This window comes from Rhea pennata, chromosome 11 (genome assembly GCF_028389875.1).
Source record: "Rhea pennata isolate bPtePen1 chromosome 11, bPtePen1.pri, whole genome shotgun sequence".
In the NCBI taxonomy this organism is placed as follows: Eukaryota; Metazoa; Chordata; class Aves; order Rheiformes; family Rheidae; genus Rhea; species Rhea pennata.
In genome coordinates this window covers 19,084,786-19,110,682 of record NC_084673.1, presented here as the reverse complement: position 1 = coordinate 19,110,682, position 25,897 = coordinate 19,084,786, and the positions used below count along the sequence as shown (strand labels likewise).

The 25,897-nt window shown below is 40.0% G+C and overlaps 2 protein-coding genes across 3 annotated transcripts in view; one reads left to right on the top strand and one right to left on the bottom strand.

Annotated features, from left to right (window-relative positions):
* Nucleotides 1-2,862: 2,862 nt before the first annotated feature.
* Nucleotides 2,863-24,674, bottom strand: VSIG1 (V-set and immunoglobulin domain containing 1). The gene is made up of 8 exons (XM_062584646.1): nucleotides 24,626-24,674; nucleotides 21,088-21,251; nucleotides 14,778-14,885; nucleotides 8,208-8,406; nucleotides 6,507-6,662; nucleotides 5,689-5,808; nucleotides 4,530-4,662; nucleotides 2,863-3,046 (listed from the first exon to the last, which is right to left on the bottom strand). Exons 1-8 carry the CDS (start codon nucleotides 24,672-24,674, stop codon nucleotides 2,863-2,865), a joined length of 1,113 nt encoding a protein of 370 aa, XP_062440630.1.
* LOC134145282 (synaptotagmin-like protein 2) overlaps nucleotides 5,727-25,897 on the top strand; it is a 71,883-nt gene continuing 51,712 nt past the window's right edge. For both annotated transcript variants that reach the window (XR_009959575.1, XM_062584644.1), the window contains exons 1-2: nucleotides 5,727-5,786; nucleotides 7,400-7,461. The gene's annotated coding sequence lies outside the window, so the exon portion shown is untranslated. The remainder of the gene's footprint in view (nucleotides 5,787-7,399; nucleotides 7,462-25,897) is intronic.

The following is a 25,897-nucleotide window of genomic DNA, read 5'->3' as shown; positions in this document are numbered from 1 at the left end:
AAATATGTTAAGAAACTTCAAATAGCTGGATTCTTTTCTGTTGGTTCTGCTTGGTTTTGTGTTGTTTTGGTTTGTTTTTAATAATACCTGTTGCAAACTGGTAAGGGAGGATCTGTTAGTCAAGAGCTGCCATTCAGTCCTGGTTCTTTTATATAGGAGCATTAACATCACTTGGGCAAATTGGCGATTTTATTTTTTATTATTACTATTTTTTTCCCCTGTTAAGAACATCTAAAGAAACTGTATTAGCTGTTGAAGGTAATCACTTCTTCACTGGCGTAAGCCTGTGTGTTAGCTTACTAGGTTATATAAGGAATACATGCAGAGAAATTTTTGGAAGTGAGATTAAATTAATGATGGCAATGACCACATAATGTATCTTCTCCTTCTTCATTCAAGACAGCGCTGTTGCAGGGGCTTCAAAATTGAAAAACTGTCACAGCAATAAAAATGTAATTAAGACATATTTATATGAAGAATTATTTTTAGAGGAAATGATATAACTACAGCAGTGTTATGTATATTGTACATACTTTTCCATGAAGGGCAAGAGTAAAAGTGTGCGTAGAATTGTCAGAGAGGCAGTTTCTCAAAATTAATAACACTATCTGCCAGGTAGTGGCCCCCCTTAGTCTGATACTTCATTTGAATTATCTCATTAGGAGACATCTTTGATAAGAAGTGGCACCCAAATAGGAGTAGGTTGTGCTTTTCCCCTTTACTGTTGTTACTGAGTATAGCTAGAGTTGTAGTTTCTTACAAAGGTATTTGGATGTGAATACAAGAAACTTCTCTTAAGCTTGCAAGCCTAGTTTTAAGGGTGCAAGTTTGCAGGTTTTGCGTAGTATAATTTCACAAGAGCCAGTAACAGAGATGCCTCATTAATAAGGGATTTCTGTACAGGTCATGACTTAACATTTTCCCTGGATATTTTGGAGAAAAGGTAGCATGGGGATCATTTTGTAAAAACATGGTAGTATTGGCATCGGTAAAGGTTTGATCCTCATGATCTGGGACAAGCAGTTTTCAGCTAAAATGACAAGATCAGAAAAACAATGCGAAAGCTATTTTGCTCGTGATTGAAGCTAAACGCTAGGATACATGCGTCAAAAACAGATCTATGAAAGCCCAAAAGCTGGATAGAAAGGACAGCAAATACAGTTATGCTTAATTGTCTGAACCAAGTCTGAATTAGGACTGCCTGTCTTTTTTACGTGTTTTTTAAAATGTTGCCATCCTCATCTTCTGCTTCTCAAGCAAGTGGCCACATACTTTTAGCTGTAGAAACTGAACCTGAAAACTTCAGTGTAGGTACATTTCTTCCATTTTAAAAATGGCTCCTGCATATAACTAATATTTACAGACTAGGAACAGTCACCAGAGGAGTTATGAGCTATAAAAGGCTGTAAAAAACCCTATAAAAGACTTAAGTGCCCAAAAGTTCCAGATCCCTGAGTCAGATAATTTCCTCTGCAGCACATGGAATTGGAAGCAGTGTCCCCTTCTGTCAACGAATACCTGCCTAGTGCAAGCCAGTAGGGGAGCTGCTGAGGCTGGGTATCTGTAGTCACCAAAGCACTGTTGGCTTGAGCTCTCCTGAAAGTAGGTCTCTCTGCCCTTTGAAGAACTGAGCAGGAAGTGACTTATCTTAGTGGGCCCCGAGGGAAGAGGATGTGCGCGTTATTAGGCAGGTGTCTAGGGATGAGAGTGTATGTGGTTGGGTTCCCTGCCTTCCTTCCAAGAGGGCGCTTACTGCTCTGCTGTTGGCTGTCGTTATGGACGGACTATTTACCTTTCACGTTGAAGCTTTCACTTACAGAAGATATCCAAAAGTTACACTGTGCTAAAGAGACCGACAGAAGAATAGCGTGAGTTTGTTGTTTAGTGGGTAGGACAGTTGCCTGGAAATAGATTTAAATCATCTCAAGCAAAAGGGAGGAATGTAAGCTAATGTGTTATAGTAGACAGTAGCAATATTCCTTTCTAAGTTTTGAAAGCAACTATACTTGCATTTCATGAGGAATCTAATACTATGCATGGCTATTATGACAAGCCTTGCAAGAGATTTAGGTTTCCAGCTCCCATCATCTGCAAACCAGCCAGTCAAGGTCTGAACTAGGTACCCAACTGCTGAGTTCATTAAACTAGAGAAAATCGCAACGGCTGAAATGCACACCTCTAGAACTCTGGTGTTTTGGGAACTTTAAAGCCAAGGACACTGTTAACAAAGCATATCCCATGTTAGGCAGTAACAGAGTAAAGATTTCCTGGTTTTTTTTTAACTTTAAATGAAATTCAGACACATGATATTTCATTGAACCAGGCCTCAGAAACTATTTCTGTCCTGTGATGACATTGATGAAACGTCTGTTGATTTCTGAAGTGCAAGATCAGATCTTTAAACACTATAAAGTGTCAGTCATGATGGTAGTTCTTGCTGCACAGGAAACATGGGATTAGCCAACATTTTCTGAAGAACTTTGCTGTGGTTCAGAACTATATGGATACATACAGCATTACATATAGTTGACTGGAAAATTAACTTTGTCCAAGGCTCAGAACCATTTTGTTCTTTGGTTGCAGGTTGGATAGTGATTGGATAGCTGGAGATGATAGTCTTTTTAGGCTTATATTTTTATATTACTAGATAATAAATGAAAATTGGTTAACTTTGAAGGCTAAATGTTTGCTATTCACAAACTGCATATGTAACAGATCCTTTTCAATCTCTTGCGCAGTGGTTCACAATACAAATGCAGGTTTAAAGTTTGATCACACTGATGTGCTTATTCAATGACAACTTTTTTTTTTTTTTTTTTTGTAAAGGGGTCCAAAGCTGACAAGGAAAACTGTATTAAAACTCTAGGCTATTTCCTCTTTTTCCACTTCTTGCTTCTCATCATTTTCAGGTGTCCCAGAGACTGCTGTTTCCTCAAGAGTAGGATATTCATTTGTTGCATTGCTTGATGGAACTGTGGTTGCAGGTATGTTTTCTTCATTAGGTACCTGAACGTACTCTGCATTGGGTTGTTTCTGAGTCATTACTCTGTGGGAAGACAGGATGAGGATTGTGATTTCATGTGTTGAAATCCCACCTACACTACAGTCTTTCAAAAGAATGAACCTTTGTAGTTTTGTTGTTAAGTGGTAACCCCTATATTATTATAATTCTGTTCTTGTAGTACCTGAAAGCCCTCACAGGCTATAAAATCACAGCTGCTAAAATACGGAGATCGGCAGTATTAGATAGCGAGACTGCTCTGCATCATTGGTTTAGCTGATCCCGTTAGAATAAAATAGATTTTAATACGGCCAAATGCATGGTCAAGGAAGCAGAATGGGAAACTATGCTGGCAGTAGCTAAGAAGAAGTTTGCAAAGCAAACTGCTTGGCATGAAACTTCTAGGAAATTGCATGCAGATCTGGTGTCCCATTCAAATATGTAAACAATAGAATAAGTCAGAAAAAAAGCTATGAAAAGAACTGAAATATAGAAAAATATTTTTAGTATGATATGAGTTTAGATATTTAGGTATGAATTCTGTTTAGTCTGTGAAAGCAGTAGTAAATCAGCTCCTGACATTTAAGTAGTTTCACGCATACAAAATATCAGATGCTAGTAGATTAATTCAATGCAGTAAGTTTTATTAGGATCCAAGCACAAAAATGTTAAAGCTACATCAATTCAAAGCAGAAATTGTGTACATAAGCGATTGGCCACTGGTCTGGATTAACAGAATTCCAGGTCAGGAAATATTAGACCTGAGCTATGGGGAAGTGTCCAGAGGACATAATAATCTTTTCTGGCCTCAGCTGCATCTATTAATTTATCATTAACATCATGGGGCTAAATACAGTCTGGGTGTAGCATACGAGATTATCCCTGTCCCGATAATGTGGCAATTTGAAAGAGAAGTGAGCATCCAAAGCATGGAGGAAGTCAGTTTGCTGGAGCAGGATCACAGTGGATGGTCTGGCTCCATTCTGTTTACTAAGCCTAGATGTCCCCTGCCTTTTGAGATGCCTTAGTATTGGACCTGTCTTCCAGCTGCCACTTTAGAAGAGCATGGGTGTCCCATGGTCCTTTGTCACATCTACCGGTTCAGTCTTGGACACCTTGAAGCATTTCTTATAGCACTGAACTAAGTCCTCTGTAGTTAAATTCAGTAATGTGCAATCCCAGAAGAACTGCTGGGTGGGCCTTTAGCTGCAATACCTTTTCTATTTCCTCTGTGTGCCATTAACAGTCACCATTAACTTTTAAATATTAAACACTGTTTTTTTCCAAGATGTCACTTTTTCATTGTGTTGTTTAAAAAACGTTTGCTTACTATTTCAGATATTGCTAAGTGGTGACTGCATGTAAATATGGGAAGAGGCAGCTTCAGTTACATGAGCAACAGATTAAGTCATACATAAATAAATATTCTTACTTTTAAAGTTTTATCGATATATTTCACTTTAGTTCTGTTCTATCATCATGGCTTTACAGAAATGAATGTCTTAAAATCAAGCAAACAAATTCTTACTGCATTTCATTATTCGATGACTTCTTTCTCTTTTTCTTTTCCCTCTTGGTTAAGACCCAGACAGTAATGCATATGATAACACCTGCAACAATTGCTCCAATTAATGCTCCAGCAACAATACCACCATCTGAATCTGGAAAGGAAAAAAAAAAAAGATTATTTGAATTAAAAAAAAAAAAAAAAAAACCTATTGATGTAGCAAAATGCCATAGAAATTTAGAGGAGAGGTCATTAGCAGAAAGAAGTCTCTGGGTTCAAAGAACTAAAAACTAAAATCCGTATTTCCAGGAGAGGGGCCAAGGATACTGTAGGAGAGAGAGAATTGTGCTTTTATGACCTTTGCTGCCTCCTCCTTGATGGTAGCTCCCTACCCCAACAAACCCCATGGTTATGGCCGCCTAAGGGAAATGTTAGGTTGTTAACATTGGCAGTAGTTGAAGGCCTTTGCTCTTCAGTCTTTGCAAATCAGTTTTGAAATTCAGCTTGCCTTTATCTTCCTGTTTCAACTCAGATGTAAAAATAATGTTCTGACCAGTTGTGAACCTTTTAAAACCTTCTATTTCCACTATAGTACAGCTGCTTGTTCTATCCTGCAGTTTTCATTTTTTAGATCTCTGAGTAACTGAGTGACAATGGGCAGGGACACATTTCATGGCTGGCAATACAATGTGTGCTTGGCTCTCGTTAGATTTTACTGGTTACCTGAACAATTTGCATGCAGGTGCAGTTGGCCACTGCCTGAGAATAGTCAGGATAATGTATTTTTCCATGACTGTGATCCTTTGAAATAATGGTCCCATCTGCAGTGCCCCAGTCCATGTACTAGCACATTCCCATGGTGGCTATGAATTTTGGAGGGAACCCACTGGGACTGTTGGCTGGAAGAAATTACTCTAAGCTCCGTATCTGTGAGTTTCCACAAAAGGCCTCTGCAGTCAGAGCCAGGTTCAATTCTTCTGTCCAGTTAGAAAAGAAGCTGGAGATGTTAAATAAGTTGCCTAGGTCAGTGTGAACCCTGGGCATACCTGGATGAAAACTATCCCATGCCATTACTGTTCTTATTTCAAACAACCTATGTTTTAAAGCTGTTACAGCATTTTTCTGCAAACAGATTATGTCATACATCAAATATGTGATTACTTTCATGCATTAAACTTACGCTTTGTCGTTAGGTCAAGCTCACAGGTACTGTTCCCCAGGATGTTGCTGGCTATGCACTGGTAATACCCCGTTTCAAAGGTGGTGAGGTTGCCAATGGTAAGAACTCCAGTTTTTGGATCTGTGACAAACGGAGAACATATACACAGATGACTGTTTATACACTGTAGAGGCAATTGGTTTTCTTTAGTTAGTAATACTGAGAGCTGTTAAAAGATGAAAAACAGGAGAAGCTAAGGGTTTTTCCTATTGTTCATTTGTTAGTCTTTTTTATATTCTTTAAACTGAAAACATTTACCTTCCTTGAAAGTTACTAGAGAGGATTCTGTATGCGTGTATTAACACATGAGAAGTAGGCACCTCCCCTGCAATTATGTCTGTCTGTCTGGTGTTTTACCCACACTGATATTACCATCAGTGTAATCTCACAAATGAAAATGTAAACAAGTACTGAAGTGTTTTCAGGATGGAGGTCAGCAATTGAATGACAAATAGAATTATTTGGAGAGTAAGTTCAGTCAGAATTCCAAGGTAAGGGAATATTGAAGGCATAATCATCTCTCCCATTTTAACAATTTAAGGTAATGTTATAGACAAGACTTTAACATGCTGCACAGAACAGACCTCTCAAAAATCCTGTGTTTAAGTGACAGCTGTCAGGCAATTTGAGTAAATAAAGATACCAATTTGTGAGGTTGAACATCAGAAGAGGAGGAGAAGTTTTGACTATACCATATGGTACAAAGGATTTGAAGTAAATGGCTGATACTATTAAACTGCAGATCTTGATTATCACACAGTAGTCCTTTAGTTACGTACTAAATTGTTCAGTCACAGGCTTGAGGGTATTCTCATCTACTTTATACCAGCGGTAAGTAGGGCGAGGCAATCCTTCTTCACATTTGCACAAGAGAGAGATTAGATGGCCTCTCTCAGCTGTTCCTTCTATTTTGCAGAAAGGCTTTGATGGTTTGACTGTAAAATAACAGGGAGAATAGACATCATGAGAACGCAGGGAGGCTGCAGGCTTCCACATCAGGTTCTGTTCCTGTGCTGCTGTACATAAGCGATTAAGCCCCAGTTATAGATTTCCATTTCAGAACAGTCTTTTTAATCGATCTGACCAAATGTTCTCTTACAAAGATGTATATGGTCCAAGATATGTTTTTATTATTTCTTCTTGCATTTGCATAATAAATGCTATTATGGAGATGGTGAGATGCTAGGCTGGAAGACTCTCGATTACTTTGATTATAATGGGCCAGTCACTATTCATCATAGATCATTTTCTGCTACATAGCAGTATCATTTCCTTCAGGGGTACAGGGGCTTTTCCACAGAGAGGATCAAGGCCTGACAACTACAGTTGTAAAAAAGTCTGTTTAGGTAGCATTTTCTCCACTTTGCGCACACAGGAGATTATTCTGTTCTCTCTTATACCTACTATTTTTAATCTTCTGCCTCTAGGTATGCTGTTGTGATTCGGTAGGATACCATCAGTAGAGTTACATCAGCTATGAATGAGACCCAGTTTTGTGTGCATAAGTGAGCAACCTTTCTTGAGTTTTGTGTGAAAATTACAACCTCTTACTTAACTGTTCCAAGAATTATTACTCTTCTAGGGAATTTTAGCTGAGAATTAATATTTATGTTTTGACAATGTGACTTTTCAGGAAGTGTATTTACACATATCTCTTTTTTATCCCTGGCAGATGGACAAATGATATTACTGGAATCACTTTCTCAAACACCTTTGCCTTGTGACTCTGAGCAGGTATGAATTCTTAATTTAAAAACAATGAATAATACAAACTTTAATTGCATTAGCAAGTAAAATATTTCATTCCACTGTTTTCATATTTTTTGTCCTGCCTTTTCATGGTTGAACTATTGCTTTCTTCCATCCAACTTTGTAGTACTTCCAACTACTTCCAGCACAGATTAAATTTCTACTGTTTCTGGAGGGTGGGAATGAGCCAGAATCTTGGGCTGTGTCACTGCCTCTCCCTAGATTTACTGTGATCTTAATGCAGGTCAACATGACCTACCAGAAGCCTCAGTAAAATTTTGGTCTTTGCTGAGGTTGGGCTATCCTAGAGGTAATGGCTCCAGAGAGTAACTGTTGCTCCCAACTAGAAGGATGTTTAATAAGGTTTAAATGCCACTTTATTTTGGTGAGAAACCTAGTGAATTTGAGTAGTTCCAGCAACCTACTTACATTTGGTAGCTGTTTGAGAAAGTAAAGTGAATCTGGACATAGATTGTCATAGGACAAACAGGTGTGGTTGCTGAGATGAGATGTGGTCTGCTTTGTCTGGAAGCTAGAGGGCACCACCAGCCCTGTCTGCCTCCTGAGCCTTTGGAAAAGATCTTCATGTCAATGAATTTTTCTGCTTCATGGGTCTTGCACATCACAGTTACAATATTCCCTCTGGTCCTACATATTTTGAGGTTGGAATTTGGTATTGTATCACAAATCAAGAAAACTACAATGCCACAAGACAGAGAAAAAGCACGTACCTAGCACATTGACAATCACTGATTTTTGACTCTGTCCACCATCAGCTTGCGGACTGAAAACTTCACAGGTGTAAGAACCAGTTTCTGAGGGCTGCATGTTGAAGATTGTTATTGAGGCATTCCCTGGACCTGTTCCAGCTTTGATCCTGTTCTTAAATTCTCCATAGGAATAAGACTCTCCTCCTGAATAATAATAGATCTGTGACACAAAATCAATAGTAAGTTTGATAACAGGTGATTCAGCTGCTGCTTTGTTTGTCATAACTGGAATATAGTTGAGTCTGAATAAGCCAAGCAAGGTCACCTCCTTTCTTCCCCCCTTACCCCAAAACAATGAGATGAAAAATTAGGTATATTTGAATATATGTTTCTATTGGTTCCTAGAGGACCGGCTTCTCAGATCTGGGATGTTTTAACTGTGTAAATGACAGTAACTAGGTAACTAGATACTCCAGTTGCAGACTGATGCCTTTGAAAAAACAAAGGTGAGACCATTAACCATCATACAACAAATCTGTGTAATAGCGGTAAGTCATGCATAATCAGCAGTGGCACTAATTGAAGCCCAGATAGTTTGTGATATATTAATATTCAGCTCAATAGAAGCATAGGACAAGGATGGACCTGCCATTGCATGAAGACAATGTATGCAGCGCTTTCCAAATATAGAAGCTAGCAAACAGAGAACTGAAATGAATCCACAAGACGTAAGCCTAAGCAAACAAGGCACCTGATCTGTCTGAAATTTGGAAACAATAAAAATGCTGCATAAGAGCACCAGCAGAATCATCACGCATGCAATTAAAGCAACCATGCTCTTCTCCTTGCTTGTGTAATAGGAGTCAGAGCCAGTGTTGTGGACATCTTGTTTTTCACAATTTCTACCAGAGATAGAAGTCTGAAATAATTGTTGGCCTCCTTGCTTTGAGGGGCACCTATTTGGGGTCAAGAAAAAGCCTAACTCTCCAGAATGCAACATTTCCTTCCTGATGAAAATTCACTGGTTTACTCTGACTGCTTTCATTGACTGCAGTAGCACTATTTGTGATTGGCAGCAGTGTGAGAGTAGAATTTACTTGCATAAGCTTATAAACCCAAACCTGTTGTCTGTTGACACAAAGGACAGGTGGAAGTGTGTTCACTGTGGAGACCAGTTCATAGTTTGAGACTTGAGTCTGCTTAGGAGCTGTGATATCTCACTTGCTATAGGATGTGCCTGAACAGTTCTCAAGGAGTGCATATACTCTGTCCTGTCTATTTCTGCCATGAAACTGAGATCTGAGAGAACGAGTTAATGTAGAAAAATACGGACTGTTAATGATTTTTCTCAGATATTTAATAATAGTATTGTATATGTATCCCAAATCACACTATTTGAGATAGGCAGCATGCTTCCCAATTTCTACATGCACAAATGCCATCATCTAGGTAAAGTGAACAGTTCCGGTGTATTCACTGATTTTTTTCATACTGGAGAGGGGTAATTATATAGAATTACAGGCTGAGACCCAGATATGTCTACTGTCTTTCCTACTGACAGTATTTCCGAATCAATAATGTAAATATATTTATGGAGGGTACACGACAGTTTGTTTTTTAGTGGAATAGTTGGAAAACATTTGTGGGAAAAAAGCTTCACAAACTGGAGTGAAATGTCATTCACTCTTGCTTGGCATCAAAATTTCCTTTTGTTCTGAGTTTCCTCGCTTTAGGGACACTGCAGATCCCCAGGCAAGAAGTATAACTTGCTTTACTTTGTAAATCAACTGCTTGTATTTTGAGTTAAGAATGTTCATTCTTAATTCTGCTTATCCACCCTGATAGTGTTGACTGAAGTCTTTAAGCAATGTTATCTAAAATCCGTTGTTAGTTTAAAGCAAGCTACACCCCACTACTGCCAGAGTACAGCTGGTTTATGCAGTGATAAGGTTTTGAAATGAAGGTCAAAACCTAGATTGCGTATGCACAGCAGCTCTGGTAAGGCAGCCTGGCCCTGTCTCATGTGCAATGGTGTCTACTTTCCAGGCAGACTTTGCTTTTCCCTACCCCAGGATTACAAACGCTGGACACAGTTGATGCAGAGACCTGAGTGCCAAAGTTACACAACTGCATTGCAAATGTATGAGAATCTGGTGTTGCGTTGGGGATATGTAAGAGGTCTAATGTTAGTACAGTGACAGACTGGATCAGAAAGTCTGCAAAACAGCTAGAGAGACTCCAGCTTCCATTGTTTTGCATGCAAGAATACTTTACATTTTGCTACTGGTACCTGTATTCTAAACATGCTTATATGCTTTGCTAACATCTAGAGAAGGACCTCTATTGCAAAACTAGTGTCTGGATGCCTACCCGCATATTCCCGAAGTGCATGGGACTGTTCAAAACAAGGAATTTGGTTTGGTCCTCTCTCTCATCAAAATGGATCAAATTGAATTCTCTGATACCCCAGTAATTACAAAAGTGTACTAACCAAACTTGTCTCATTCTGCATGTATCCTAGTAAAAGCAATAGCAATATTTTATACACTATTTCCTGCAAGAACCTGAAGTTATAAAAACTGTGACTCTGACTTCAGGGTCATATAGTTTCTCTATAGATCTCAGTGGTGATAGTCTGGATTTGCATTTGCTTTGAATGAAGAGCATAATGGCATAACGTCCATTTGAGTGGGGGTGAGGCGCCATCAGCTGTTCACACTGATGGGGAATTAAGTTGCACAGTGACTTAAATTAACTTATGCTGACTTCCAGCAGCATGAGAGGGGAGGCAGATCTCTTACAGGGGGTACTAAAAGGCCTAATTACTGAAAAAAGGGATAAATTCTACTGTGCATCTACCTCAGAGGGATTTGGGATTTATGTGAGAGTAAACAATAGCAGAAGCTGCCTCACTGGGTGTCAACTCAGTGTACATCTCTACATGTTCTTCAGAAATAGGTTTGGCATTGCGATGAGTTTTAAATGCAGTCAAGGCATGCCGGTAAACAAAATACAAGAGCAAGTGCTTTGTGTGGGTGCGGTTTACTTGATCTGGAGTCAAGGTGAATTGTGTATCTAAGGCCTCATACAATGTGCCGAAAAATTAATCCTCTGTGTTCTTTCTTTCTACTTGAATGCATGCAGAGAAAATATGTTGGGTACACTGTTAAATCTGAGGCAGGTGCCAACACAGCATAGAATACTTGTTCTATTTATGGATTTAAACAGAGTCTTTCTGCTTTTTTTCTTTTTTATACTATGAACATGTAAATGCAATGGAACATCTTAAGGAAATGCATTCATATCCTCTGCAGGCTCCAGTCTATTCTGTGTTCCTCTGCTCCTGTATGATACTTACCTCCCCGGCTCTGGAGTTCATTGCCTGAAGGAAGGTGGTAAACACCAGAAGGGCTGAGGAATGTTGTGATTAATTACTGAGTGTGTATCTTGTCCCAGAGGTATGATTGGATTGTGTACACAGGAAATTTCATTTAAGGGGAATATATTTCACTGAATTGGCTGTGAATTCATAGCCTGGTTTAAACAGTATGCTCAAAATATGTATTTCAGACTTTGTATAGAGGATTATTTGTATACTGTCCTTGAAAAGTGCATGTTTGTGCTTTACAAAAAGCTGAAATTAGTATCTTTGCAAAAATGTTTATGTACTATTTCAAGAGTCAAAAATTTGTTTTCTGTTGAAAATACAGAAGACTCTTTTTTAGCAACTGACAATTAATGTCCCCTCCAACAAACACAGATTTCATTGACATTTCTTTCCATTTTACCTAAAATGTTCCTAAGATATTTATATGGGAAAACTGTAAATTTAGTCAGTGTTAAACTTTTGCTGGAGGCATTTTTAATTTGATGTAATAAATATATTTAAAATCCAGCATCTAATATGAAAAATAACAAAGAAATCTGCCATGCTTCCCTGAAAATGAACACATTATGTCCTCAGGCAAATCAAGAGCAGCTCTAGTGAAGTTGATGATTTACCAGTGTTCTGTGTTCAAACTGTGTTCAGGACACAGTAATGGTTGCTGCTTCTAATTACTAGCTAGCTTGCTCATGCAAGAATGACGCCTTTCACATTTCATGGGAGCAGCTGCCTGGGATGACTAATCAAATAACTGTCAAAAAAAATTGCTATGCTATCACTCCTAAAAATCTTGTTCCTAATAACTCCCCAGTCTGATACACCCATTTCTGCAAAACAGCCAGGTTGCCCAGAAGGCATCTCCCTGACTCTAGAAGGGGTGGCATTTCATTTGGCTCTTTAACCTGTGGGCCAGGCTGTGCCTCGTGCTGCTGATAGCAGCACTCTCCTTCCTGGCCCTCTAAGGCAATGGAGTTAGTTACTCTGCCTTTCCAGAGTTGCCATATCTGCTGCAGTCGAGAGGAATTTGGGCTCACAGACTTCCGAGGCAGTTGAGTCACTTAGTCTTGTACCTGTGCTGGGCGGCGCAGGTTACAAACTGAATAACGGGGTCGGAATTATTATACTAATTTGGAAGAAAATCTTGGTAATTTCAGTACACTGCAGATGCCGGAGGCAAGATAATCTGTGTCCAGAATTGTGAAAGACCTGGTACATGAAATCAGAGATCCATTTCTTCTCCTTCACCTTGGCCATGGGAAAGCTGCTCTCATTCTTGTGTGACAATGAGAAAAATATTTGCCAGAAGGGAAAGTGGTAGGCAAAGCTGATGCTGAGTTTGGGATTTTCAGAGGCTTCCAGATGTTTGGCAGAGAATGTGGAATCCACTTACAGGTTTTCCTTATATGACTTCTTGCCTATGGAAAGTTCTTTCCATGACCGGGTGACAGGGTGACAGGGAAATGTGAAAAAGCAGGCAGTAAATTAGAAGAAACATGTCTCCGTCTGCTTCCTCTCTCTTCTTGGGATGTGACAAATAGATACTAGAATTTGAATATATATGTGGCTTTCAAATGTCTTTGGACTAATTCATAATTTCTAGGTCAGTATTCTTCCCACTCCCACCTCCTGGTCTCATCACATTACTGTTTAGCCTCATATGTCTAGATACCAAGTTTGTAAAATGAGATGTACTTGGAGATGAGTTTCAAAATGTCCCACTTAACCTCCGTGGTTATGTTTATTTCCTGGCTGTTTGAGGATGTGACTCCTTCTCGAATACCTGTCTTCCCTCCTCCAGCCCCTTCTCACTTCCCTGCATTTGCAGACACGAAACAGCAATATCCTGTCTAATGACGTTTCCGCAGGCGGATATATCCACCATCTGATTCTGATTCACAGTGTTCTCCTGCAGAGCAGGAGGCATTCGGAGGGCCCCGTTATTGAGCATCTTCAGTTTGGCTTTTTCTCAAACTACTAGAAGAAGAACTGTTAAAGTGTAAAGATAAGTGTGAAGGGGAAAATTAACAACTTTACTGGTTTGATACCATCTCTTCCTGAATTCTGAGTACAGATAGAATTTATAAAATAACAAGGGAAAACAGTATATTTATCGCTCCCTTAAATGTCTTCTTGTCTAATTAGAAAGCAAATGCTGCATACTCAAAGGTGTTAGTTAAAGCCAAAGGCCCAGGGTCTGAACTCAGCCAGATAAGGAAGCAAATGCTCACACATGTGTTGGTTTCTTCAGCTTGTTTCATGTGACCAAGTCTGGCCCCAAATGTCTTTTTTTTCATCTGCAGTTTCTTTTCACACATTTTTGTTGAAACTGCTCTGTCAGACTATAACAAGAATATTATGCCCTACAGTCATGGGATTTTTGCATGGGTAATTGAAGATGTTAATAAAGACTAGAAGCCTCTTGTCACAATTGAGCATTGGTAGAAGGAGAAAGGGATGGAGTCAGGAGCTTTTAGAGAATTAATCATTCAGCAGCTGCTTGTGCAAACTACTTCTGAGGATCAATTCTTTCATTTTCTCACAGTGTCATCCTTGTGGCTGGACTATTTGTGAGTAATTTCTACAGCACATCAGGCACAAACATGCTTTCTTGGTGCATTTGACATAGCTGCTCCATAGCAGTTACTGTTAGACCTTTACTTTGGGCTGTACCCTACTTAGTGGTGAGTCAAGAATCCTACTAAAATCAAAGAAAGTTTGGAATGGCTGATGGCTGGGGTATTGGTCAGCTCACAGCTGAGAGGAAACCATCTCAGAGTTACCATGGAGCTCCTCTGTATCTGTCACAACTCAGAATGTGATATTCTAGAAACAGGACCCAGAATGAGTATTTTTTTGGCATGTAAAGATCTAGCCTCAAAATTCAGACTTGCTCACATTCAAACCCAGAGGCTGCTGGATGTGCCCTTCAGACACCCTTTGGGTAGAATATGCTAAAAGCTTCAAGTGCTAGTTCAGCCACCTAGAAGAGCTGTGGGGAAAAGCAGCAGCTACATTCAAATAATTTTGATTGTGGAAAATGCAATAAAAATTAGGATGAGTTAGAAATTCTAATTCAGCTCATTTAGTCCATGTGCTAGTTTTAGGATTTTAATCCAGAACAAGATTTCATTTCTCATAGCAGCATAAATCTAGCAGAAGCTATTTAGCTCTTTTTTCCTTAAGATTTTGGGGATTTTTTTTCTTACCTTGTGTGTCCAGCTACATCTTCCCCGCGCATCTGTCACATACACCATCTTTTGACAATGACTGACTGACTTTTCATCCATACTCTGAATATAGGCACACGGGGACTGCTGTATTTGAGTAGAAATGCACTCGTCTAAGAGTTGAATGAGACTTTAAATGTTCCCCCAAAAGCAAAGAGCCCGCTCTCTGCACAGCTCCCCTGAAGTGAGGGCAGGGCGCCTCATGTTCAGGGGAGTTCGCAGACGATGTCTCAAGTCCTCAGCAACAGCACGAGGATGCAGTACAATCTTATTTATGCGTTTTATTTAAAATTAGACAGACTTTGACTGTAATGTCACCAAACGTACCAGTTCCAACCTGATCATTTTCTACTCGTTTCCGCTTTCCTCTGTGTCCTCACCATTGTCTGCTTCGGGGTTACTGTCTGTTTGACTGTCTGTTTGCAGACCATTACTCGTGCTGGGAGATCCCAACACGCAATGGATAGTAATCCTCTGCTCAGCATGTGGTGGGATCTCAGTAAACTCTGGAAGGCTTGGCCACTACTGTTATCACATGGGGAGAAAATCGTTCTTCCAGTAGTTTTTAGGGGAATGCTGCACTCTCTTACAGGGCTGATGGCCCATGGTTCTCAGGTAACCCAGCGCCTTGTCCTGTGATGGGCTGCAGCAGAGCAGTGCTGGTGTGGGGACTGCTTGTAATCTAGATTAACCAAATTCAGGATTACAGGGTGAAAGGAGCAGAGACAGCTGTGGTCAGGTTGCTCTTCATCTCTTTTCAGAGTGAATTCCCCTCTGTGAGCTGCTCCTCAGGGTCCCCCATCCTCTCCCCTGTTCCTGAGCCACATGGCACAAGCCTGCTGCTTCTCACAAAGATTTTGGAAAGTGGTTCATCAGGTCTTAAAGCCTGGTTAGAAAGATCCAGCTGTACTTCTCTTAGGGGAAGAGTGCCATGTGCCCCTGGGTATCTTCTACAATAAGCAAGACCCTCCTGCCCTCTCCTGCTGAGTGATACTTGCTTGGTAATACAGATGTGGGGAAAATGCAGGGGTCTTTCAGAATGAAAGCCAATTTATAAAATAAATAGAAGATATTATTGCTGTTACATACTGTTAACACTGTTTCCCTCCCAATTGTCAATCTGTGGCTTTACCAAAGCAGTGTCACCATTCGCAAATGTTTCAAGCTCACTTTTTTTTTAGAGAACTTTTTTGTGAGAAGTCTATCGATAATTACTGTTTCTCCTACAAATGACAGTAATGATTTCCTTTGCATGTCTAATAGTTAATCTAAAACTTGCATCAGGAATACCGCACTGGGTGTATTTGGGGTGGCCACACAGTGTCTCGGGTAGTTGCTCGTGCGCTCACTGTGGGTGGCCTGGGCTGGGCTGGAGGTTCAAGGTGTGGCTCTGGTGAGGTTCAGGAGCTGTGTTTAGCTTTGCAAGGCTGTAGCCTCGCCTGTGCAGAGTCAACAGCAGGCTTCAATCTTTCAAACCTTCAGTTATGTGCTTTCCACTGAAGCCAGCCAAGTGACTCACAGTGCACAAAATGAAGCACAGATGTAGATCTTAGTGGGGCTTGAGACGTTAGCTTGTGAACCAGGCTAGGCTGTGATGTGCTGTGTTACCTGGCGTGAAACAAATAACTAGTTGTTGCCCCAGTTGCCTGTATGTAAAATGGGGATTGTTCAGTATTTGGAAAGCTCTCAAGGTCCTTGGCTGAGAGTCATTATTAAAATATAGAAAATACTATCATTGAAAAGACATAGTGCTAAGGAGTAAATGGCAAGAAGGAAAGACTGAAAATACACACGGCATCCTGCTTTCCATTCATTGATATTTACAATATTAATTTCAAATATCCTGCTTTCCATTCATTGATATTTACAATATTAATTTCAAATAACACTGCAGAAGCTTCTCAGGATGAGAAGTTAGACTTCAGTTAATAAAAATATGTACATGCACACGCTATATATAGCTGCACTGCGTGCAAAAGAGCACTGCAAACACCTGTCATTCCGCTGGCTGCTGCCTCGCATCTCATCGTATTGTCTGTGAACAGCTGGTTTGTGGTATTTTGTCTTCTCCTGTGTAACTGTCAGTGCTTTTAACTGTCAAGCACCTGCGCCTGCCTTGTGCAAGGTGGGCGAAGCGGAATGGGATATGAAAACACCAGAACAAACAGCAAAAAGCACCAGCTGGCTGCACAAAACCGAGGCTGGTGCAGTAGTTCTGCATCTGGGCTATGAACTCATGAACTGCACGGCGCGACCTTGCAGCAAGGTAGAGTCTGTTACCAAAAACTCCGGTGCATTAAATTAATGCTGACACCTCTGCTGATCCTGATCTTATTGATTTCAATCAGGGTAGGACTGTACCTGAGCTTACGTATCTCAAAACACTGCCAAATCTATAGTATAGGTAACAGTGTAAAATCCTGTGACATTCTTTTTAGAAAGGGTACCTATGGCCTCTATGCTTATTATATATTATGTCTTAAAATCTAGTAATTTGAGGCTCACTTTCAGTAATGCTTTGGGCTTAAAGCATCTTAATGACATAAATATGCCTTGATTAATCCTAATAGTTGTGCTATTATTTGCTGCCACTGTAGAGAAAAAGGGCCATATTCCCAATTGTGTAAATAAACATTTCTCATTAGAATCAAGATTTTTTTTTCCTGTTGTAGAGAACATCCCCTTCTTAATCTTATTGCTGTAGATATACCTGTCACATGAATAACAGGGTCATCAAGACAGGCGGAATAAGTACTTCTTGCAATTTTTTGAAAAAAATCTAAGTTTCATCCTGTCTTCAAAATATCTGGCAGATGTTTTCTGCTGTGAAAATGGAAATTGAAAATATTGTACCTTTAGTTGTTGAAAAAATGGCAAATTATGAACTAAACCAGAATTTTCAACCAATCTTTTCAGGGAAAATACAGGATCTTTATAAGAAAATGTTTATGTATTTAATTAATTTTTTAGAAAAAAATCTAATAAAATTAGATAATTTTCATCCCACTTAAAATGCAAGCTACTATTCAGGTATTCAGAAAACTGTTGTGCCAGTTTGTTCAATCCAGATGTTTTTGTCGGCTAATCAGTATATTAAATATATTTTTGACTTGCCGCTTCAATATTCTTCCATTTAAACAATGTAAGCCATAGCAGGCAATCTCCTCCATTGCCATGCATATATTTCCTTCTTGGAACAAAATATAGAAATTAACTTCAGCTACATGCCAAATAACCAGGGCAAAGCCAGGTTTGTAGAAAGATTATTTTTTGTTAAAACTCCTGGCAGAAAAAGCAGACATGCTTTCACACACTCTATCCTTTCTGAAGCCCAGAAAAGCCACCAGCCTGAAATGGAAATAGCAACCTCTTATTGCTCTGCGTTTAGAGAGAGGTTGAAAATCCAATTTCATGTTCAACCATGTTGAATAATTTCCTTAAATGTCCATTTCTCACAGGCAGTCACAGTCCTTTCTTCTCAGTATTTGTATGAACATGGTTAATTTTGCTGTGCATGGGTTCAGAATGGCAAGGAGTCACTGAAAAAGATACGGGGCTAAGTAATACAGGAGTGAAGGTGGTGTTAAAAGCATTTGGAAAGGAGCAGCGGCGAGTGCTGCGTGGTGCCGGCAGGCATCCCTGCGGCCGCGGCGCCAGCTCGGCTCGGCTCGGTGCCGGCCACTCGCGCCACCAGCAAGGACGTTCGGCCTCGGACTTCAAGGGAAACGGGATTAGTCGCTCACCCCTGGCCTTTCCAGGCTGAATCAGCTTCATTTAATGAAAATGAAAACCATCCGTTATAAATGCCTGTGTACTGTGAGAGTGAAAGTGCATTTAGCGTGAGGTGGGTTTCCGATGCTAGTTTTTCCCCGTAACATTTCCTGCAGCCCTCACGGCACAGCCTTCCCATTGACTTCGGTGGGAGCTGCTGCTGCGAGCGGCCGCTAAAGGGGTTGGTCCGTAAGGTTTCCCTGACATTTAGTATTAGCTCCACAGCAGTTAGTTCTTGCTGAATGTACTCTGAACCACCCACAGTATTTTATGCTTAAAATCCTCAGGGTATTTTCTCATCATTGGTCACAGTCTACAAATAGTTTTCCCCTCCTGGATTTCTTGAAAATGTCTGGTTCTCCCTCTAAGCTTATTTTCATTCCAATCTGCTCTGTCTGCTTATCTTTCTGGATTGTAACGAGAAAATGTATTTCATTTATTGTCTTGCATTATAGAAAATTTGATGCAAGTAAAACAGAGAGACCCTAAGCAAATCTGGAGAAGATGGGTTTAATCCTCTGCCAGTGCTGTACTTCCCACTTGAATGAGTGGTTAAAATTTATGATACAACATGCTGGACCAAAATTAGTCATATTATACTATACGGTGTAAGACTAATAGTATAATTATTTTATACTATATGCAACTTAATTCCAAAATCTGAAGCTACCACCCTTTCATGAATAATTCTCTATTTATGAAAATAGTTGTGACTTGACAAAAGCCAGTGGTATGAGTAATGACTGTTCATACAATTAGTCAGGCAAAAGCATTCATGTATCAGCCCGGCATTTAGTTAGAGTTGGAGTCTGGGGTGGGCGCGCTGTGTGTGCTTGTCAGCGATGCAGTCTTTAGCAATTGCTGTGATACGCTGCAGTAGGGTGAGCCATTCCCCTCTTTTATGTTCAATTGATATTTCTTACATTCTGGCTCTTTCTCTTCGATGCTGAAGATGTTATGTATTGTACATTCTGCAAATTACAGTCTCATCGTACTGTAATTTATAAACCAAATAGAAGGTATGAATCTGTCAGTGATGGCAAACCTTCTAACCTAATTTCACTAGGAAACTGTGAAATCTGACAGGAACATCATCCGTGTGGAGCATACCACTGGTCTAAATCAGATCTGTTTACATCAACTCTCAGGTGTAACAGCAGAGGCTTGAACTTTTCAAAGGAAAGTGTTTGCTGCAAGATGGAAACAGTGAGAGAGAAGAGGGACTGATCCAAACAGCACCAGCCCAGCACTAGGGCGTTGAAAAAATTACAGTCATCTGCAAGGATGTAATAACACTTCTAATCAGCATTTCTTCTTACAGAGGAAAGGGTGTTGCTGATTGCTCAGCACCTTTCAGGCCTGAGCTTGTGGGAGTGCTGCTGAATTCAGTAGGACAAGGCTCTTGGCAAGTCTCTGGACTGGCCCTGCTTTTGAGCATAAGCATCAGTGTTCCTGTGACGAGGGCAGAACGGAGAAATCATGATGTGGCTGCAAAGTGCCTGCTGACGTAGCCTGCGTATTGCATTCGCGGTGAGATTCAGGGATTTGTTTCACCACAATAAATGGGATGAATTAATATCTCTTAAAGTCTGGGCACTGAAGTGAGTACATATCATAGGGGGTTACACAGTGCATCCCTCACTCCTTCCAGGTGAGACCAGGCTGCTCTGCCAGGTCTTCACAGCCACCCGGGAGCCCCAGGCAGCGGTTAAGGCATGTAGCTGTCAAGTACTCGGTGCCCTTCACAGCCTGGTGCTGTCTCTGTGCTAAGCTCCATCCTGCCACGTGGCCGTCTGGTGCCGCTGGGAGCAGGCACCGTTTGGCTCCGCGGCCTCTCAGGGTCTCAGGAAGATGGGGATCATTTGCCTTTGATCTGTAATTGTTCCACTACTGCAGTGACACCCGTGGGGTGCTACAAAACACTAACGCAAGTTTGCCGTGGCAGATTTCCGGATAGGACAAATTTCTGGAGAGTCTGTTGTTACATGCTGCTCCTGTTACTGAGCTGTGTGATACTGATGGTAGTGGCTGAGCCAAGGAGCTCTCATTTGACCCTTAAATGGGGAACATATTGTCAGAGGCAAGAGTGTTTTACCAGGGAAGCAGTGCAGAATTATCTGCCAGACAAGAGAAAAAGGAGCTGGTCTAGGAGCTGGAGCACTAGCCTGGTTTTTGGATACCTAGTCTTTGCTCCGCTCCAAGCTTCCTGCGTCACTTGGAGCAAGGCATCTGAGCATCTAAATCCCTTTGTGGATGAGGCTGTATGTTCCCATACGTTTCTATAGGAGTTCAGGCATGCCAGGAGCCTAGATAGCTTTGTGCATCTGGCCCTTAATTTCATTGCACCTTGATCCCTTGTCTTTAAGGTGGGAATAGTGTTACCTGCCTCCCAGGTCCGCAGAGAGGGAAACGCTATTAAATGTAGCAAGATTCTTGGCAAAGGTGGTATAAAAAAGGCCTTTATAAAGACTTAACCGATGTATTAAATATATCTTCATATTAATAATACATATCTTACTGTATTCAGCTGGCTCTCTCTGGCACTGTAAAAACTCCACTGAATGAAGAAGTTTCCCAGTGGCGCAGAGCTCGTGTATGTGCAGAGAAGAGTTGCATTTCCTCCTGTAGTGACATTCACTGTCTTCTGTGGGACGGTCACCACGATGCTGCTGACACCGAGACCTGCCGCAATAAAGATAGGGGAGAGGCATCAGCTGGGGCTGCCCCCTCAGCTGGGCTGAGGATCCTCACACCCAGTTTCGGGAGAGAAAGCTGTACATGTCCAGCACTTCTCTGTTCAATATAGTTTGCCTTGGGCTTTGTGTGGAAATTTTAGTAATAATAAACTGGGAGTAAACCTAACATGTAAATCCCCTGGAACTCCTGACCCCTTAAAACAAATAATATTACAAAAAAAAAAAAAAGTTCCTAAAAAAATGCTTGTTTGCACCTGCAGAGACTTGTCTTCTCACTAAGAGCCTGCAGCAAAACCAAACTGTTCTTCTGCACTCCCAGTGCATTCCTGAACTTCACACTCTTTCTCACCACTGTCTCTAGCCCTCTTTTACAACTTTCTCACCCTCTTTTTTTCACAGCTGTCCTTCTGAGGTCTCCTCTTCTTTATGTGTGGGTCACTGTGTGCTACAGACCGTGTTGTTCCATCCTACGTTCTTACCTCTGACTCATCAGCACTGCTGTGTTCCCCCAGCCTGGGATCCTGCAGCTTTTCCCTATTGCCCTTTGCTATTTATTTTGCTTGTATTTAGGATTCTTAGTGCTCATATGCCAAAGTCTTTCTCTTCTGATGCCTTTGCATTGCAAACTTCAAGCTAAACTTTTGGAATTGCTTTTATTGTGTAGGTTGTGAGAAATTGTGTGGAAACCTGGTCAACCCTTTCTAGTGTGCTCTGAACAAAAAGGGAGCAAACACGAAGCCTTTCGCTTAGTGCTCTGACTGGTCCTGTCTACAGAGCCATGTTAGTGACAGGGATTGTGCACCATCCAACAGCGTTTATCCCTCTCTGTCCTCCACAGAAGTTAGTAGAAATGGTGACATGACAACAAAGCTAGAGCTCTCAGTAAAAATAAAAGTCTGAATTTCAGAATTTTGCTAGACTGTTGAGTCCAGTTTTAAAGCTACTGTCTAAAGATTCTGAATGTGAAAATATTTCTTTCAAAATACTGGAAAATATAAATCTTTTGGAACTTTCTGTGGTAAAATGAGTGAGGTGAGAACTTCATGATAGATAATTTCCTGTGGATGTATGAATGATAGAGGCAAAACATACAAAACATTCATATCTTAATGGAATATCTTTGCATCTTTTCTTACAGTGCTGCCTTTAAGAGTTCCAGCAGAACCTTCAGTAACACTGAAAAGAGTATTTTACTCAGATTACCAGCCATATGAGAGGAAACATTGTTTTAAAAAGAAATATCAATTATTTCAGCATTTTTAACAATGTAAATGTTCCAGATTCATCAGCTCCTACAGTATGTAAATCTATCTGAACTGAGTCTAAACTCTTTGGGGCAGAAGCCTGTTTTCCTTTTTTATCGCTTAAATATTAAAAGCCTGTTGCAAGGAAGAAGGGAATAATCCACTTCCCACATCTTTGGTGGCTATGATGAGAACTAGTGGGCTCAAATTGCAGCAAGTAAGCTTCAAGGTGTATGTAAGGACAGTCTCATGGGAATGATTGCAAACTGATCTAAATTTGTGTTGATCGTGCCTTGGGAAAGAGAGGATCTCAGTGCTCTCCAGAAGTCCTGCTTGTCCTGTGAGTTCATAATAGCTTGATCTTTATTGTCATCTAATCTAAAATCCATTCAGTACTATTGCAGGTGTCTCTGTTCACTGTTTTCTTCAACTTTAACAATTAGAGCTGGCTGGGGGATGATAGTTTCTTGCCACAATAATACTTTCAGTTTACTAGAAGTATTTGTTTTCGGATCTTCAGTAGAATAAAGCTATGGTCTTTCAGTGCAATGACATTCTACTGAAAACTTTAATTTTCCAGTCATCTGCACCATATATTTCCTTCATCTTTGCCTGTCTCTGAAGCTAGGAGTGCCACAGAGCCTGGCTGTTAAAAGCTTTTCCAGTGGAAATTAATTTTAGTGTAAGTGACTCCACAAAACATGCTAGTTTCCATGAAGCTGTATGTTTGAATAAAATATATTTAGTTGAAACAAGTGTAGTTTTGCTCAGTAAACCTATGAAGCCGAGACCTATAAAATTGTCTTTGTGCAGCGAGGCTGTTGAATGCCCTCACTAGTAGTAACGTAGCGCTTTTGACTGCAAATGCAGCAGGCTGGACCCTCATAGCTCATTCCCACACCACTGAAGTAAGTTAATGGGAGTTTTACTTTGCATTTAATTCACTGTTTGCAGCTTCAGACTAATAATTCCATTTCATACATACCATCCTGTTGATTCAAATGAGAGAAGGTGCATGACTAAGAAATAACTTAGGGAAAAGGCTAATTTGAACAGGACTTAACCTGTTAAAAATAGTTGATCTATTTTCTCATTCTTCAGTATTACTGTGAGGCCATTTGCTTGCTACAGAGAAAGTCACTACAGGTTTTTAATGCTAACCAAGTAAATATAAGTTTACTGACCTTTTGCTGCAAAATCCTCAGTTTGTGTTTCCCCTTAGTATGTGGCCTTAATATGGCCACAGTGTTAGTCTTAAATCCAGAACTTTAATATTAGATGTTATTGTTTGTCAAGGCATCTATACTAATACTGAATTCCTTTTAATTTCTAAGGCCAAAAAGCTATGAGTTTTATGTATGTTTGTGAGAGAGATATCATGCAAACATCAGAAACAACGGTTTAAAATATTTCTGTGAAATCCAAAACAGAAAATTCCATCTTGAGGAGAAAGTGTGGAAACCAACATCCTTTTTTTTTAGTGGTTACAGTGGCCATTCACCTTGTAGCATTACACTTCAAATGTCTATTTCTGTTTATATTAAAAATAAGGCTTAGCACAGAGAAATGTCCTTTAAACATAATATATAATCTGTAATATATCATATAAATCATTGACTTATATAATCTGTAATATACCATGTAAATGCTCGATTCCACAATGTATTATGTCCTTGCTTAACTTAATTGAAATCCAAAGGATTATTTGCATGCTAAAACTTAAGCACTTCCTAATTTTTGCTGAGAATTGGACCAAGGCCTTATTTCCCATGGATGTTATCAAGAAGAGACAAAAACCGAAAGTTAGAAAACCTAACCTTGAAACACTAGCAAAACAGTAAAGGTCTAGGCGTGAGCTCTTTGCCTCTTCCTGGCTTTAGAGTAAAGCATTAATTTACCTTAAGCAAAGCTAAAACCATATTTCTGAGCAAAAAACTCCATCAGTGAGTGGTCAGCTTCATCATTTCCACAAGATGATATAGCATTATAGCCACAATTTTCATTCCATCTAGAAATACATCTTGAATGTTCTTCTGGTTTGCCAGACAGGTTTGCCTGCTCTCTAATTTCAGCCCATTCCTTTATGCCAGTGTTATTTGGAAGTTTGTTTTCTTACCTGCTAGAGTGCTTAGAATGGGAAGTATCTTCAGCATCGTTGCAAACATCTCGAAGTCTGGAAAGAAAAGAGACTAGATGCTGCTTCTGACTTTGACTCAACTGTTGGGTTTTTTTTAAGTGGGTTTTTGTTTTACTTATCAGCCATGTATCAACATGTCAATAAGCTTTTTCATTCTCCTTCTTTATCACATGTGTGCTTTTCTCCGACTGTTCAGCTGAAACCATTTTGTGGGGTGTGAGTAACTGAGTGTTTTGTTAATAATAAACCTTTGAATCAGAGAAGCCTAGATTATCCCACCTTTACTTAGGCCCAGTCATGTTTGCCTGCGTTAGTACTTAGTGGTAGTACAACAGAAGCATTTGTGGAGCAACTTAACAGTCAATCTGATTACTAGTGTTGGAGTCAGGCCTAGCATGAATAAGGAATAATCTTTATTTCCTATTAATTCTATTATTTTCTTTTTAAAAATGGGCATGTGCAGATAATTGTTAATAGATTTCTATTTAAAGCATATTTCTCATACAGTTTTATACAGAATGATTACATTGGACTCATGAATGTCTTGAAATGTCTATACGAAACTCCTCATCAATAAGATAAACACACCGAAATACACATAGGAAACTTTATCATCCAAATTAATGAAACAATCAGTTTCATCCAGTTTTAATCCATGTAGCTGGATGCTGCTAATACAAAAATGACAATGTGAGTGTATTGATTTTTATTTAAAAGCTAATACCTGATATATTTTATGAAAAATTAGTGAGTGAAGTTTAAGACTTGGAGAACTAAGCTCTGGTCTTGCTTGCTGTAGGAACTAGTGCTGTAAAAACATAGAATGTTATTATTGCAATAACTTACAGTAGATTAGTTTGTCCTTAATGAATGCAAAACACCTTCTGTACATCAGTGAAACTCACTAGGAACCAAAGGTGTTCAGCTTCTTATAAGACCCAACTTTGCCTTCTTTATTCTGTGTCATTAGATTGAGACTAATTCAAAGCCCCAGCTGGAGCTGAGACTGGCTGGCTCAGCATGTGCAGCCGTGTATTAGTAGCTGAAAACGTAACAGAGGGCAGCCTTGCTTTTCAGGTATGCGCCTGTATCTATGAACAACATAATGAAAATGGCCAGTGCCTTTTTCTCTGACTGGAGAAAGATGAGTCTAGTTCATAGCTGATGATCCAGTCCTAGTGGCTACCCTTCTCGTGGCTGGGGCCATGTTGCAGCTTTTGCATGTGAGGCTCAGCATCTGGCCATGTGCAA

Excerpts from the sequence above, each read along its gene's own strand:
- VSIG1 (XM_062584646.1), bottom strand. The coding sequence starts at position 24,674 with ATGTTTGCAACGATGCTGAAGATACTTCCCATTCTAAGCACTCTAGCA. Across the intron at positions 8,407-14,777 it reads GATGTAGCTGGACACACAAG|ATCTATTATTATTCAGGAGG; the intron begins GTAAGAAAAAAA and ends TTTGTGTCACAG. Across the intron at positions 4,663-5,688 it reads GCTTGACCTAACGACAAAGC|ATTCAGATGGTGGTATTGTT; the intron begins GTAAGTTTAATG and ends TTTCCTTTCCAG.